Below are 17,799 nucleotides of genomic sequence, written 5' to 3'. Positions count from 1 at the left end.
TGGGAATGCAAATCCAGACAGTATGGATTTTTGTTACTCACAATTATGCGATATGTTCGTCAATGTTGCACAAGATGTTGGCATTTGTGGTATAAGTGGAGACAATCTCGTCATTATGTAAACACAAATGAGACTGTCAATAAGGATAAAAGCAACCATCAGCCTTGGTTTGATGCAGAATGCAGAGCTGCCCGGCAAGAGTATTTGAATGTTAAAAGTCGATTAAAGAGGAAGCTTAAATTTCTGGGCAGTTCAGGAGCTTCTTGTCTATTGAATCATTATGAGTCTACAGGAAAGCTTTACAAGAATTTATTAAGACATAAAAGAAGGACATTTCATAGAGATTTGGCTGAATCTCTCCGTTCATTACAGGCGTCCAATCCGAAAGAATATTGGCAATTATACTCAACAGTAATAATGAACGCAAGGTAAAGAAAATAGGAAATGTTTCATTAGGGGATTTTATTAATCATTTTAGTCGTTTAGGTAATAGCCAAGATGACAAGCCCACAGGTCTGGAAGATAGTACTTCAGATTTTTTTTTTTATTTATTCATTTTTTTTTTTCTTAGGCAGATGGTTCCTTGGATGCCCCAGTCACTTTGGAAGAAGTGGCACTAATGATTAAGAAACTTAAAAATTCAAAAGCCTTTGGAAAAGATTTCATAAGAAATGAATTCCTTAAGAATTGTCCCGTAGAGATGCTTCATGTGTTAGTAGAGTTCTTTAATGTGATACTGGACAGTGATATCGTTCCAACTGAATGGTGCATAGGGATTATCATTCCTATTTTTAAGAATAAAGGTAAAGACACAAAATCTGATAATTATAGAAGAAAAACTCTTCTCAGTTGTCTGGGAAAACTTTTTACTTCCATTTTGAATCATCGAATCTCAGAGTTTTTCGAAGCTGCTAATATGTTACGTGAAGAACAGGCTGATTTTCGTTCTAATTATTCTACAATTGATAATATTTTTGTTTTGAAGACTATAATTGATGTTTATCTGCAAAATAAAAAACGCTTATACTGTGCATTTATTGATTACAAGAAAAAATTTGATCTAATTGATAGATCATCTTTATGGTACAAAATGTTGAAGATGGGACTTAGGGGTAAACTGTTAACTGTCATTAAGAACATTTGTGAAAGTGCTAAGTCATGTGTGGCGGTCAGGGGGGAGATGTCAGAGTTTTTTACTTGTAACACTTGTGTACGACAGGGTGAAAACCTTTCCCCACTTTTATTTGCCATTTATCTGAATGATTTTCAAGAATACATTAGAAAATCATACGGTGGACTGAAATATTTGGCAAGTGAGATTTCTGACCACCTGGATTCTGATAATGTCAAAAAAGCTTTAAATCTTTCTTGTTTGCTTTATGCAGATGATACAATAATTTTAGCAGAAACTCCGGAGGAGTTGCAAAAAGCTCTTGATGCTGTGGATAATTATTGTCAGACATGGCGCTTGACTGTTAATGCTAGCAAGACTAAAATTGTTATTTTCTCCCGTGGGAAGGTTAGAAGAATTCCTGAATTTGTTTATGCTGGTGATCCACTTGAGGTTGTAGATGACTTTGTGTACCTTGGAGTTAAATTTAATTATAATGGTAGTTTTTCTTTTTTTTTTTATAATGGTAGTTATAATTGTTGTTTTACCTGTTTTACTCTATGGTTGTGAAGTCTGGGGTTATGAGTGCATATAGACCAAATTGAAGTGTTCCATAGGAAAATTCTTAAGAAAAGTTTTGCTTGTGAACAAATGTACACCTTATTGTATGGTTTATGGTGAAACTGGACGTGGAGTAATTTGAACCATATTAAATGTCGAATGATTGGATTCTGGTTGAGATTAGTTAAGGAAAAGAAACCAAACACTCATGTACAATTTTCAAATTTCTTCTGCATTTACAAGGAGACATACACTCCCCGTCAAAATCACAATGGTTATTATTTATCGCAAATATTTTTGATTATGCAGGGCTAGGGAATGTGTGGTTTAAATATCACAAGGGGTGGATTTAGTGCTGCATGGATTTCACACACTTCAAAAATTAGACTTTTTAATATGTTTAGTCAAGAGTGGAGAGCAGCCACATGGTCAAATAGAATTTGTACAAATTATGGAATGTTTAAGGATAATTTGATGTTTGAGAAGTATTTACAGGTCTTGTGTAAGAAAGATTATAAGTAAATTCAGATGTCGATCTAATGGATTACTCGTTAATAAGGGCAGGTTTGATGCAAGCCTGACAGATGAATTGCACTGTACTATGTTCATCTGCAGATATAGGGGATGAATTTCATTACATTTTTGTTTGTCCCTTTTTCCACAAAGAGAGACTATTGTATTTATCAAGTAGCTTGACGACCAGTAGACCAAGTGCATTACATATGGCCAAACTATTCAATTCAGCTAATGCTTGCCATTTGAAAAAAAATTAGCCAAATTTGTCAGAATGATTATGTTTCAGTTTTCTTCAAAACCAAAGAAGAAAGACAGTTGTTTTGTAGAAAGTAAAGTAGATGTGAATGTGTGTACACGTAGTGGTAGAGTAGTTAAACGTCCTTTACGCCTTGTTTTGTAAACATGTTTATTTATATCTGTTATTTTCACATGTACATGTACATTATCACTTATATTTTTGTATTCATATATTGTAAATATGTTTGTACTCTCATACCCCGAGATGGGGTCGATAGAGTCAATAAAATCTTACAAAACTTACAAAATATCTAGGGGTATTACCGTCATCCTACCCCAAGCGGTATCATGTATAAACATGATTATTTTACATTATAATGTGTGTCTGTGTATACTTCGCATATAACATGCAACAAAATGTCACCATGCAGAACGGACCAAAACTCCAAGATCAACCGAGTTTGGTGATAACCAAAAGTTAGTATTTTCAGGTGGAAAATTAACCTGTGCGACCTTATGATGATGATGATTATGATGATGGTGATGATGATGATGATGATGATGATGATGATGATGATGATGAAACAGCATTTATGTAGCGCCGTTTATCTGTAGAAACATTCAAAGGCGCCCGGTTCCCACAATGTGTCACTCATCATTCACAAAGTTGCTGGAAAAGATAAGTGTTCAGTTCAGACTTGAAGGTATTGAGGCTGTTGCAATTCCGAAGTAGGTCTGGTAGAAAGTTCCACAGACGTGGCGTAACAGAAAGAAGAGAAGGCTCTATCCCCATACATTTTTTTAGGTGGGTATATTGGGAACATGGAGAGTCAGTCCAGTACAACGTAGTCCTGATCGTACACTCGACGTACACTGATAAGCGCAGATTATGTGAGTTTCATGATGCAGGATCATAAATGTGGATGTGTACTATGCGCGGTCTGTTTTTACGACGGCTGATAGTTTGACAACAATTCCTCCAACGATTGGGGTCGGGTAAAAGAACTCATGACGCGACTATTAATAATTAAAGGGATGGTACAGTATTGGTGGAGATGAGAATTGGGATTTTAACTTTTTGCGAGATACCAAGAAACCACCAATGAAGGGACAGAGGATACCATTCCAAGAGGAATTCAAATTTAATTGGATGAAAATCGGTTTTGGAATTGCTGAGGCACCCCAAAACAAAGCAAAGCAAAGCGATCGTAATAAAAGTTGGATCCCACCTTTTATTAGGATCGCTCTTTTGGGATATCTCAGCCATTTCAAAACCAATTTTCATCAAATGAACCCTGGATTCCTCTTAAAATTACATCTCTTTCATATTTCATTAGAGATTTCTCATTATCTCACAAAAAAATGTTAGAAACCTGAAGTTAGGTCTCAACTGTACGATCTCTTTAACGTGCATATCCACAAAGATTTGTAATCTGCAAGACATATTTTGATGTAAATGTCCAATTATCCGATCTAGATATATTTAGTAATGGGCTATATAGAAAATACCCATGCAAGATTTAACGAAAATTAGATATTTTGCTCGTGTCGTTGTTGGGTTGTTGGTGGGATAGAAGGACCCAACTGATCGGTGACAAACTCGCCAATTACAGTATAATGGACATGGCTGAGTAGTTAGTCAGTATTCCTTTAAACCAGGCTCTTGCAAACGACATATTATCAAATTACACCAAAACAAAGCGAACATAATTATTATAAAGAGAAATTCCATAAATTTGTCATTGTTTCTGATAGCCAAAGACTAAATTGATGCATACATCTGCCATCTTAAGATACCTGAGAGGAAGCTGAAACATCATTTTCAGAATAATGTTGTGACTGCACGAAACTTTTTTTTTTCTTGCTCGGGATGGGCCCCACCATTAATGATGTTTTAAATGCTGATGATGTCCAAAACGAAAATCATGTTCATCGATTCATTATCTTTATGAATCGACCGAGTTATGTATCTGTCCGTCTACATTATGGATAAAAAAAAATTAGGATAGTATTCAAGGCAATTTCGCAAAGAATGATGCTGATGAAACAAAAAGTATAATGTTTATATTATATATATATATATATATATATATATATATGTGTGTGTGTGTGTGTGTGTGTGTGTGTGTGTGTATGCATGTATATATATATATATAGAGAGAGAGAGAGAGAGAGAGAGAGAGAGAGATACATATATACATAATAGATATATATCGATGTCAAACTTTGTAGAAAATTGACATTAATTTAGTCTATACTGCATTTCGATCAGGAATATTACATACACTTATATAGGCCTATACTTAAAAAAAAAAGAGCTACTCCGAATAGTTCCCTTTAAAGGTACGATGAGATGTTCTGAATTGTGACGCCACGTAACGGCTGCGATTACGTTTGGTGCAGCAATCAGAGGCACGCATGTGCTTTTCCCATCGCATTTTTTTTTTCTCGACAGGCGAAGCATTTGAAAGAGCCAGATCGCAGGAGGGGTTAATGACGATTACGGAGCGGGTGCCAGCGAGCGGCCCTGGCGATGATGATGCCAGAGGCTACGGCAGTCATCGCGCCGGATGAGATCCATTTTGCACAATTATCATCCGTAGATTTGGAATTGACCATTGCATCTATATTTATATATACGTAAGGCGTCACGCGAGAGGGTTAATGAAATTTAGCCCCTAGCTTGTGTCGGGCGAATACAGAGTTGAATATTTCTTTTCTTTGGCGCACTGCGGAAAACGCTCAGAGATTTGAACGTGAGTTTCTATTCCTTTTCAGCTTGGATGTTTTCGGACATTTATGCTTTCGATAATGATACAACAAATAATGGGATTTTAAGCCAGGCATATCGTGTTGGTGTGATGTTGTTTGACACTCAAAGTGAATTTGTCCTTTTTGCAAGAAATTATTGATGCGGCGGTCAGTTTGTGGCGGCAAAAGGTCATGATGGTGATTTCCTTCCTCCATGAAGTATGCCAGCAGCGTCACCTGTGTATCGAATAGGGAGGGAGCAACGGTCACACTTTACGCAGGATAGCTCAATTATGGTATCATCCTTCACATTTCTTTTTTGGATGGGGTTGCCATGGCAACGTTGCACTTTTTCGCGCCTCGATGAGTGAGGACTCCTGAATGCCCGTCCGCCTGCTTGCGTCCTGAGAAGAAAAGAAAACCTCGAGCGAAGCAACAGCACCTGGCTCCCCCTCGCGGTTCTCAGTGAAACGCGGCTGAAGTGTGGTATCACTTTTGAATCATTGAATTAACTGGAGCAACACTTCATATATCTGAATAACACGTTTTTCCCATTTTCAGGTGGAATTACGATTGTATAATATTACTAGTATACATTGCAAGACAGGGATGTAATTCGGGTTTATTGGCGACTAAGGTGTATGGATGCATACGGTGTGTGTATTTGTGCTCCTCAAATTTAATTCACTGAATGACTGATGAAAAGCTCGATGCAAGTTGCCTTTCGCGCACCAAGAGGTTTAGTTGGAACGCATTCTCATTTGACACCAATTGCTTATACTTCGGAATAATTTCAAATTTGGAATTCCCTCATATCCTTCACCGCTATAATGTGCATGGAACCGCCGCTCAGTCATGTTGTACATCTTTAGCTCTAAGTTGCGCGTTACGATGAGAAATGGGCCGTGTTGTAATCTATATTATTGGCATTAGTTGCCTTTCGCGCACCAAGAGGTTTAGTTGGAACGCATTCTCATTTGACACCAATTGCTTATACTTCGGAATAATTTCAAATTTGGAATTCCCTCATATCCTTCACCGCTATAATGTGCATGGAACCGCCGCTCAGTCATGTTGTACATCTTTAGCTCTAAGTTGCGCGTTACGATGAGAAATGGGCCGTGTTGTAATCTATATTATTGGCATTCCCTGATTATTATGTGGTACGAAATTCCCAACCTTGCACCACTGGACTGTGTAGGATATCACTTTTAGCTATGAAATGTCGAAAAGTATCAACAGAAGACTTTAAAAAAAAAAGCCGCACACAAAAAAAAAATTGACTTTTTAAAACCAATGATACGTTGTTACAAAATATTGTAATAAGTGATGATAACAACGATGATTATCTTGAGAGACTTTCATGAGCAAAAGTAAAAAAGAAGAAGATAGAAGTAAAAAAAAAAATGAATGAATGAGTACAAACGAATAAAATGAACGTGACGAAACCAACGTATGAACTCCAGAAAGACACGCGTCAATCGATTGTGCTAATTATACTCCCTATGAAAGTCATATGAGGTACTTAACAGGTTATTGAACAGCTTGATGGTGTTTAATTCTGTTTTAATGGCGTCCGGTCTTCTGTGCGAAGACAGCGAGGAAGTGAAACTGAAGCAACAATTCTTTTGAAGGCAGATTGGATTCCCTTTGTCAAATTGCCCAGGCCCCTATGGCTGCTGTACTCTCTCTCTGTATACAAGTGGAAACCAACTGAAGGTGATTATTTATTTGGCAACGATCACGACAGGCGAGCATATCATCACTATATTTATAGAACCGTTTCCCGAATCACGGCATTAAGGCATTAACTGCATTGGAAGTTCTGCTGGAATAATCTCGACCTGCCGTGTTTGGCATCGACAGACGCAACGACGGCGAAAAGTTCTGCTCCCCATGAAATATACTTCCTCCGATATAATACCTGCATACATCTCAACTCTGCGAAACTCTTGGGATTTCTGTGTGTCAAAAAAGGAGAGAAACGCCGGGCTCTGTGCGGGTGGAGTGAGGAACTTTTTACTTCGACTGATTAGTTAGGAAGTCCGAGCATCCGTTCTATTAGGATTCCGAGCGCTTTGTTGCGTCTGAGGTTGCCGAGGCTGCGCAAGAACTTTCTACCTATCATAACATGCAAAGATTGTGATGAACAGCACATTGTTTGCGAAGTGTGTTTGAATGTTTTGATCACTTTCACACATGCAGGCGTCGTCTTTAATGTTGTATTAGAGGTCTAACATGAACCTGTTTTCTCACGTGAGTACAGAGCCTACACAAGTCAGTGATCACTGTACTTATTCGTTCCGAGGCAAATCTTAATTCACGCTTACTATTCTTTGGTATACAGACAACAACGCCAAATTCTAACATTCCATCCAACGTTCATGTACATGACCGAGGAATCACGGTGATTCGAAACGTCCCGCCCTTTCTTGTTGTGTCGTTGACGAATCCGACGTCGCTATAAATAATCGACTCCGATGAAGACGAGGGTTTACAGCCAGGATACCGTCACCAGTATGTCGGGCCAGACTTCTGGTCACCATCGGATAAACACCTGCAACTTGGCTATCACCAGTCGTGGCTACGAACACCTGTACAAACTCCTCTTCATCGGCGATTCTGGTGTAGGAAAGACTTCGCTAATATGGCGTTTCTCCGATAACTCGTTCAACAATGCCTTCATACACACGATAGGTAAGATAACATTCCGTCGACGAAATTGTTGCAAATCAGAATAAGGTATACACGCTTTGATTTAAGACTAATGTGTAACTGCATGTCATAATGAGGAAGTTCATGTTTGAGATAAGACCCAGCAAATTTGCGTACGGCCGAACCCGGAAGGAGTATAAATACCACCCTAAGCCGGATAGCATGTGATTGTCATGATTGTTGTATGTGAGAAGTTATCTATCTACCCCCCCCCCCCACCACTCCTTTGCTAATTTGCATTCTATTCTAAACGATTCTCAAGTTAGTCCCAACATAATGGCCCCTTAGCCTTAAGGAGCTCCTACCATTTTTAATTTCACATACAGTAATGTCATGTTTTGGTATCCACATATACTAGTAAACAGAAACAAAAATGACACCTATTATATGGTAGTGTTGAAGCTGACTTGAATGAAAAATAATGAGAGTAAACCAGCAGACTCGCATGATTGAACACACACACACAAACACACACACACACACACACACACACACACACACACACACACACACATATATATATATATATATATATCCGTTGGGTATATATCTGTCGGGAATATATATAGTTTGTACATATTCTTCTTATGTATGTATATATATAATAATACAGACATAAAAAATGTACCGGGTAGTGAAGATTATGTATACAAATTAGCAGGAGACTTGTAAGGCGATGACATCATCTTTTTCTATAGTTTTTCCTATCATTTTGATTGCAGAATATACTCAGGGTACTGAGGAATGGTCAGGAAACCATGTAAACCCTGCAAATTCCACAAGATATGATTGTTATCGTGTATGCATCCGATTTTATGGAAACTGTCATCGTCTTTACCTCTGATCGGTCTGATTAACTCTACTTATCCCAGTCGGGCTAAATATGAATTCGGAGATACATAATACTGTATACATATACGTGTATATATTACTAGTATGCTTGTAATGTAAAAAAAAAAGGGGGGTGAAATCTTGAAAAATGTATGGGCCCATTTTATCGAGAGAAAAAGAAAAATCACTTATCCAATATCCTGTATAGGCCTCTTTCTTGGATGAGAGGAAATCAAAAGTTACTGGTTACGGAGAAGTCACCATATGCTTCGAATATGGGATTAAATCTGAACACAGTATTTTAAGGAGGAAGTAGATCAATATGAACGAAAGACCCTGCTATAAAGTAGGAGCAGGTCGATGAATCCTATATGAAAAAAAAAATAATGAGACTTATACTGGGTAGATGCACAATGATAGTCTATCGTCATGGTGTTTTCCTGACCTTTTAACACCAACCGACACTGTCTTGATCACGCATTTTATTATGCTGTTTCCGGTGTATTCCTTCTCCGTGATGATGTAAATAAAATTATTGAATTATGTTTTCACCCCTTAATTTGCATGGATGTTTGGGGTCCCTTGCCTTGGGAGATGTGAAAAATGTAGATGTGCTATATTCAAGTACAATATCACTGGGCTATATATACACAAAACTTTGCATTGAGAGTTTCAGGTTAAAACTATCGGCAGAGGAGACTCTAAAATAATACTTTTCCCTGATGGGCGCATCCCCGAGGTGAGTAGTACTTTTGAGAGCTCTGAGGCCCATAGTTTTTACCAGAAAATCGAAATTAGGCACAGTATTTGTTTTATAATTTAGATTTTCAAAAAAATTAACTGCAAAAAAAAAAAGGAAAATATGAGGCGAAAAGTGTAGTGGATGCGACGTTGTGGAGGTATCATGGAGGGCTCGATGTCACAATCAAAGAGTAAATAGGTCACTATAGCTTTGTGCCATTTTATACAGAGTGACCGTAAGAAGCAGCACGTGATGTCAAATTGCCTTGTGATGTCAAAATTGCTTTGTTTCATTTCACAGAATGACCGTATGAAACAGCGAACGATGTTAGATGTAATGTCCATAATGCTTTGTGATCATTTCACAAATAGTGCACTATTTGGAAAATGGCGTCATAAAAGTGCAATGACGTAATTTTCAAAATAGTATACCATGCAGTGCGAAACAGGCCAATGTTCTGAAATAAATAAAATACGTTTAATTGAGTTATTTAAACCAATCAATAGATGATTATTTTTATCTAAATTATGATAAAGATTATACTTCGATGTTGAAAGTGATCGCAAATCATATGACAATATAAGACTATTTCAGAATGTTGGCCTGTTTGATACTCCATTGTATACACTGTACTATTTTGTAAAATGACGTCACTATGACATTTTTGAAATAGCGCACTACTTATGAAATGATGTCACAAAGCAATGGTACTTTCACTCTGAGAAATGTAACAATTTCTAATTAATTCTGAGTTAGCGCGCTGCTTCGTACGTCGCGGTGAAATATTACAATTTCTAACAAAGAAATTGTGACATCACAGAGCAATTCCGAATGCTGGGTGCTGGGTTCGTTGGTCACTTTGTAAAACGTCATAAATAAAAATCCTGCTTAATACGGTCACTGAGGATCCCTCCACAACATGGCATCCACCACATGACTTCTCGCCTCACATTTTCCCTCAACTTTGTGTATGTTTGATGGTAATATGAAACAAAATATACTCTGCCTAATTTCGAGTTTCTGGTAAAACTTTAATCGGGCCTCGGTGTCTCAAAAGTTCTATTCGCTTCGGGGTTACGCCCCTCGACAGTGAATTTTAAAGATTACCTCTGCCTGATGAAGTTTTAACCAGAAATGCTCAAGGCAAGGTAGGTCATATATTTATATACCCTTACTCTACTATTACTATACTACCACTACTACTTTTACTACCACCACCACCACTCCTACTGGCACGCATGATGATAAACGAAACTAATGATATACGAATATTGGATATATAAGCTGTATAGGGTAATCTGAACGAAGTGACAACTAAAAAAGGAAAGTTAATCGAAAGTTATCTTTGAGAGATACTGAATCATGAATGCTGGTATAGCATTACGAAATCACTTCTTTAACCACGAGGCTGTTACAGCAGAATACATTCAGCACAATATAGCAGCTACAGCGTTTGAATATTCCTATACGAAATTCAGCCCTCAACTCGTTGTATCAATAATCTCTGGTTATAGCTTCATGAGATTATAATGACGTGATTGTAATGATTAACAGTGCCTAACTCTAACGGAAAATTTCAAGGCGTACTAGAGCCCCAGCATAAAAATGAGATTTTGTATATCACATTCAAAGTGAAGGGCAAGATTTGATACGCTCCGCCAGACAGCATCAGTGGCTACATGTAGTAACATAGAAACCTACAGGTCCTCGCTTCAGACGCAAGCGCATGAGATTGGCAAACCCAGTATAAGTTTTGCTGGTTGGGAACCTTCAAATTGCAGTCCTTTGAAAACGGAAAGAAAAGCACTCTATATTACATATTCCTGTATAGATTTCCTATCCCAAATAGTCTTCAGACAATAGCTTTACCAGACAGTGCCATGATAGCACAGCTACACAATATTATACTTAGTAGTTTGAAATACCCGGAAGTGTCCTATCTGCGGGATGACGTCATAGGGTCTCCTATAATTTATGCAAATGAAGCCAGGGTGTTTCCAAGTCCGTACTGTAACCGAAGAGTTTTAGTGGGACTATTACAAGAAAAATGGCGAAAACATACGATTTTCTCTTCAAGTTACTGTTAATAGGTGACTCAGGAGTCGGGAAGACGTGTGTACTATTCAGATTTTCAGAAGATGCTTTCAATTCGACGTTTATTTCAACGATAGGTGAGTGTTGTAGTGGTGCGCTCTTCGAGTCTGTCGACTCATCGGAACTTGTCCCACACATAAGCACTGCCTGCCGCCTGCGTGTTTCTGCTGCTTTTGCCTGAAGTTACGCAGCATGCAGCAGCGCCACGGCGAGGCGAGACGCGAGTAGTGTACGTAGTGAGTGATGTGACCAGGTGGTGAATCCTGCGACTCTGTCGTTCACGTACTTTGTCCTTGATAGTTGATAGCTTTTTGAACGAAGAAGGAGAAAAAAGAGACGATGAAGTTGTCATTGACAAACAGTCTTGATACGTCAAACATTTGACATAGATTCTTTTAAAACCCATACTCGTCTTATCGATCTCGAAACTCGAGTCTATTTTTGTGTGTTTTTACCTGCATCGTCATCGTGCATGTATGTAGTTTACTGCAATGCCCGAGTATGGATTCAGGGATGGGTGACTCAACGGGCCACATCTGAAAAACATACCACTGCACTGGTGTGGCCATGTTTGTATAAGAGTGTGGAGGAGAATCCCCTGTTATAGCTTCAAAATTTGTATCACCTATAATCTAGAAGGCATAGAGCCTAGAGCCGTGCCATCTGGAGAAAATCCTGTGGTTGGGTACACTGTCTGTAGAATATGATACAGTACATATTTGATACAATACGTATACATACATAGACGTACAGGGTAGTGGCCGAGCATCACAGGCTCAGGCAGGACCTGATGTGTTGCAAACAGTGTTATTATTTATTTGTTTCTATTAATTTTTTTATATTTTTTAATACTTTTGTTGAAGTGCAATAACAAAGAACGTCAAGTTTTAAGGTGTAGGGGTAGTGCCATCATACATGTGATACTTTTTTATTTTCTATTTATTTTTTTTTTTTATGTTTGTCCCTGAACAATAAAGAGCTCCAAAGAACTGCACAAATCACCCCTTTATGAGCTGACAGTGTGCTACAATGTACGTTCTCTCAGTTTGATACATCCAGGTAACGTTTGTTGTGTTTGGATGCAACTGTGTACTGGACAGTACACTTTAATGTACATCATAATCTGAATCGTGCATTAATTGTTCTTACCAATTAAACCAATGTCCTACAGCCCATCAGGCAGATTTCCTCAATTCTTTGGTTCTGGCATTTGTCAGTGTCTGTAAATATATGTATAAATTTACAATGTGAGCATGAATGATCCCGTAATGCTTTCAACTTCTGCAAATATTTCAATTTGAGACTATTGTATCATGAGATGAAAATACAGAGTACATTTGTAAGAGGGATGATAGGGATTGGCTCATTAGTTTACATTCCTTGTGTCACAGTATTTCTTATGATCTTGTCCATGTGTTTGTGTGTTTGTTTACAGTCCCTTGGAGACGAATGAGATCACCTACTGTGACCTAGGTTATTCCCCAAATAAAATTAATTGATAAACAGATCATGTTGTACAAGCTGCATCTATTGAATAGACACTTTACTTTCATGAAACTTCCACTATTAATTATAACAATCTTTTCACAAGTAGTGATTTGTGAGCCCAATTTTGAAAAAAGAGATCACTCCTTGGCTTGACAATTTTATGTACATACAGGCTGTGGGCGTTGTACAGTGCATAGTCTATGTGCCATCCTTATGTAGTTCTTTTTTTTTTAGATTGTATCGTGCAATTGTAATAGCAATGGGGGTATTCCCCACTGTAGGCTATAACTCAGAGATAGGTTTACTGCTGCTGAGAATACCATGTACCAGAATGACCGACAAGTGACTAAAAGGTTAATTATGAAAACATTTTGCATCTGGAGTAATCTGAAATAAATTACTTGGTGGATTACACTCTGGCTTCTTGTAATACAAGAAAGGGAAAATGCAGAGTGGGAGGCGGTTTGTAATGTGTAGCTGTATGCCCAGTCATCAGAAAACAAACAAACAAACAAACCAACAGGCCACGTGTGAGACTTTGTTCTCTGACTCATGATAGTAAAAGGAAAATCATGTTGCAATCGCCATTTCATTTATGCATGCATAGCATGTCAAAACTTGTTGTTACCATCTATTTTGCAACCAAAGCCAAAGAAGGTAGACTTTGCATTATACTTTATGTGTTTTATGTCTATTGGACAGCAAAACCTCCATGCAGTTGTGTACGCTGTACATGTATGTAGATTATGTAATAATTGCAGAGAATAATGCAGCCAGATGTGCAATGGACATGGCTACTTCAGCGGAAAAAAAAAAGACAAAAAGATGAAATGATAAATAAATGAATAAATAAATAAATAAATAAATAAATAAATAAATAAATAAATAAATAAATAAACATTATTTGGAGTTGAGTTAGGATTTTAATGGCAGGTTCCTACAAGTACTGTTTTTCTATTACCATACTACTTGATGTGTTTGATATTTTGTAAATTATAAAAATGTTGACTTCCATACACTGTCTCACTACCACATACTTTCTTTTGTCTACAAATATTCTATACAGTCTTTGAAAAATCATTTGGCTGTTTCTGTATTTCTGTTCACTCTAATGTGCTGTGCAGGAATGGAAAGGGGGCAGGAATCTCTAATCAAGATACAGCAACTTTGATTTCATTTACACTAATTAGTCATCAGCTGAAAATACTTTGCCATTACTTTGCTAATTGTACTTGTGTACATGTATGCCTGTTTGCTTTGTGTTTCGTCTTCTTTGGTAATTCTATATAAAAATAAGGCTCTCACAGTTTAAAAATTGTGGACCTGTACAGTGTATTTCATGTAGGAAAGTAAATTGGTGGTCTCAAGATCACCAGAAGAACGAGATCTAAAGAAAAGGGATATGATTTGAAGTATTTAACACTAACATTTCTTATCGTATTAAACATGAAATAACATGATTGTATATTTTTAAACAGTCTGTTATGATGCCAGTCACCATTTTACAGCACCCTGTGTTGAAAGTCAGAGAGATTGCTTAAGAGTCTACATGTACGTATGGTAGTTTCATTCAATTTGAAAGCAGTCTCCCACAAATTAGAATAAAAAAGAAAAAACGAGCCAAGTGAATTCATGCAGTTGTACAAAATGTATGTCGTATGCTGCATTGTTAGATTGCACAAATTGATGCAGTGTGAATGTAATGAGTATGAGGTGCACAATTAGTAGCTAACTTGGCACATGCAATTGTTACACCAATCAGAATCATGCACTGTACACTCCGACATGGTGATGGTAACAATACACCCATGCTCTGCGCCAAGTTCTCGAGTGTGTTTTGTCATGATGTTTGTACACTAGTCTGCTAGATGTCCTGTTTCGGATGCTACAGTTAATGAAGGTGTCTAGTTGCAAAGGTAGGGCAAGTAGAAATGAATAAAAACTCAACAATGCAACGAGAGTGGACATCACCAGCTCTGGAATAAAGATTTGTAGTGATTCCCAGGAAGAATTATGAAGCAAAACCCTACAAACTCTCTTTGCAAAATACCGTCGCAGTACAGTAAAAAACTTCAAATACAGCATTGCAAGTCTACGTCCAAGAATCCACGCAGTAATCATTACTTTTTGCATAGTCAAAATACTGCAAGAATATACATTGTACCTTGTAAAAGGTTAACAGTAGCACTTGAAATGAATTAATAAAAACTTATTGGTCTGTAATCTTTTGTGAGTTTACAAAAACTTTGTAGATATGTCGATGGTAATTAATGATAATAGAAATAATGAAGAAGAAAATTCTAATGATAATTTTGTAGTGGTAATGAGCAATTATTATTATTATCATCATCATATTCACCATCACAATATTAGAATCAGTGTTGTAAATTTGAATTTTGATCTACTTCTTGTACCTAAACCTGAAGGCAAAGTTTATTCATTATTGGTAATTAATATTGAAAAGAAAATTGGAACTTACAGATGTGCATGTATTGTACAGCTTGTACTGTAGGTGACATGTCTGACTCAGAGTCATTTTAAATTATATACAGTTTGTACAATAAACTGTACAGTAGAGATAGAAAATATGATTTAGTAGTATGATTAATAAAAGGGTGTTTATTTTGCACCTTATCTCGAGACAACACAATGGAGATGAGTACAAGACATGTAGAAGTCAGAATACAGATTTTGAAAGGATTTTTTACTTGGAAAAAAAGCATGTGAATTTTAGACATCCCAATGATAATTTTAACAGCGTGTTGTGGTGATAGTGAACCTACAATTGTGTACGTTTAGTCTACTGCTTTTAATACTAATATCATCAATTATTCGTCCATGGACATGGGATGACGTGCCCAACAGCTTCGTTACAAGGCCAGCATCATAATCGGCAAACCTCAAAGCACTACGAGCACGAGTCACCCCAACCATGACTCAATTCGCATTCTCAATGAGTTTCCACGTCGGACAACCCACTACCTGGGTGCGATGATTGCGCTCTACCAACATGTGTACGCTGTTTGATGTTGCGGCAGGCGTCGTTCAGCCCCAACTATTTTGCCCGCTGCCAAGAGAAGTTCAAGGTTGTCTTAGGGCATGCCAGACAAGCTGTTGCCCATAGCAATTTGCAAATGACATTGATTAGCTGGAAATTTAAGGAAATGGTAAGCCTACATGTGCTATGATGTGTGAATAGTGGATGCAACTTTACATGAACACATTGCTACAATGTACATGCAGGGGTCGCACTTAACTTTTTTTTTTTAACTAGCCAGGCGGACTACTTAGAATCAATTTCGACACTGAAGCAATATTTTGGCTAGCGAGACGGACTAGTAACTTCAGAATTTTATGATTTTTAGCTGGTCCAACGTGATTTTGGGTGGCCAATGGCCAGCGGACCATCGCCAATTTTGAACCCTGACATGTACTTCAAGTCAATGCATTTAAAGTCTGAGATTGTCCTTAAAAATAATTATTTTTTTTTTCCAGAATCTCTGTTTCCTTTATAAGGTCATGTATTTAAGTGCAGACATCTTTTGTATAAAAAGAACTCGGAAATAGTACACAATAAGAAATATGTTCATACATTGTGTGTGTGATATTGTGACAAGCAAAATTAGTGGTCTATCAAGTTGAGTAATTATAAAAGTTAAGCCCTCATAACACAAATTACGCAGTCCTTGGTAAATTTTGCTTTTACAGTTTGGCCAGTCCTTGTGTTCAAGAATTCATAGATTTTACATTCAATCTGTTAACAAAACCTCAGTGAATTTGATATGAAGTGTGCTGATAAAAAAAAAAAAAATAACAGCAGAAGCGGATCTAGAGGGGGGGGGGGGGTTGGGGGGGTTGCAAACCCCCCCCCCCCCCCAAGAAAAAAAAAAAAAATCCGGGGACCATTTTTTTTTTATCTTATCTTTTTTTTTAAACTTGTAATTTTATTTTTTTTCTATTTATGGCAATGACCTCTATACCTAAAATAGTGGTGTTTTAGATGCAAGAAAACGCCATTTTCACACACAGATTTTCAAAAATTCTCCCTACTGTGGGAGGGGGGACACCCCCCTCCCACACCCTCCCCCCCCCCCCCCCTCGCTCGCTCCGCTCGCTCGGGCTCAGTCGCTACGCTCCCTTGCATACCGCCCCCAACCCCCTCCTTTATAAAAAGCTAGATCCGCCCCTGAACAGAGATAGTAAAAACTTAGTAAATTTAGCAACCAGAATGGCAGGCAAATTGTTTTAAGTGATTGACTGTAGAAATCACCTTATGCATTGTGCATTGCAGTGAGAAAACCAACTACTACAGTATCCGAATCCGATACTGAATTAAACAAACTGACCGCAAAATGATTTTAATATCATTTTTGCCCTATAATACATTGTATTTGAGGTGAAAATGGAGGGGGGGGGGCGTGTGTGACAGCATGGTATTGTCAAGTGCTGGTCTAAATTGGTGTCATTCAAATCGTATCCTAACAATACCAGGTACATGTAGAGTAACTACGGCAGTATGCGGCCTTGCAGCCGTTCGCGGCAGGTACAGCATACACGGTAATATACCGTTAAACACAGCACTGCACTGAGTATGCACACTACACATATGCTAACACACTAGCAATCAACAAAAACCAACCATTAAAATGGGCACGATCTCTGACGAAAATGAAATTTTCTCACCTAAATGACAACATATCACATCCAAAATGAAATTTTCGGTACTTCTTAACATAACAGTTAAGAAACAATG

The 17,799-nt window shown here is 37.6% G+C and overlaps 1 protein-coding gene across 1 annotated transcript in view; it reads left to right on the top strand.

Annotated features, from left to right (window-relative positions):
- Positions 1–11,457: 11,457 nt before the first annotated feature.
- LOC140237987 (ras-related protein Rab-8A-like) overlaps positions 11,458–17,799 on the top strand; it is a 29,784-nt gene continuing 23,442 nt past the window's right edge. Inside the window, exon 1 of the mRNA XM_072317915.1 lies at positions 11,458–11,635. Coding sequence (XP_072174016.1) covers positions 11,512–11,635 — 124 coding nt within the window. The 5' untranslated portion in view covers positions 11,458–11,511. The remainder of the gene's footprint in view (positions 11,636–17,799) is intronic.

This window comes from Diadema setosum, chromosome 14 (assembly GCF_964275005.1).
Source record: "Diadema setosum chromosome 14, eeDiaSeto1, whole genome shotgun sequence".
Lineage (NCBI taxonomy): Eukaryota > Metazoa > Echinodermata > Echinoidea > Diadematoida > Diadematidae > Diadema > Diadema setosum.
This window is presented reverse-complemented; position numbering and strand designations above follow the sequence as displayed.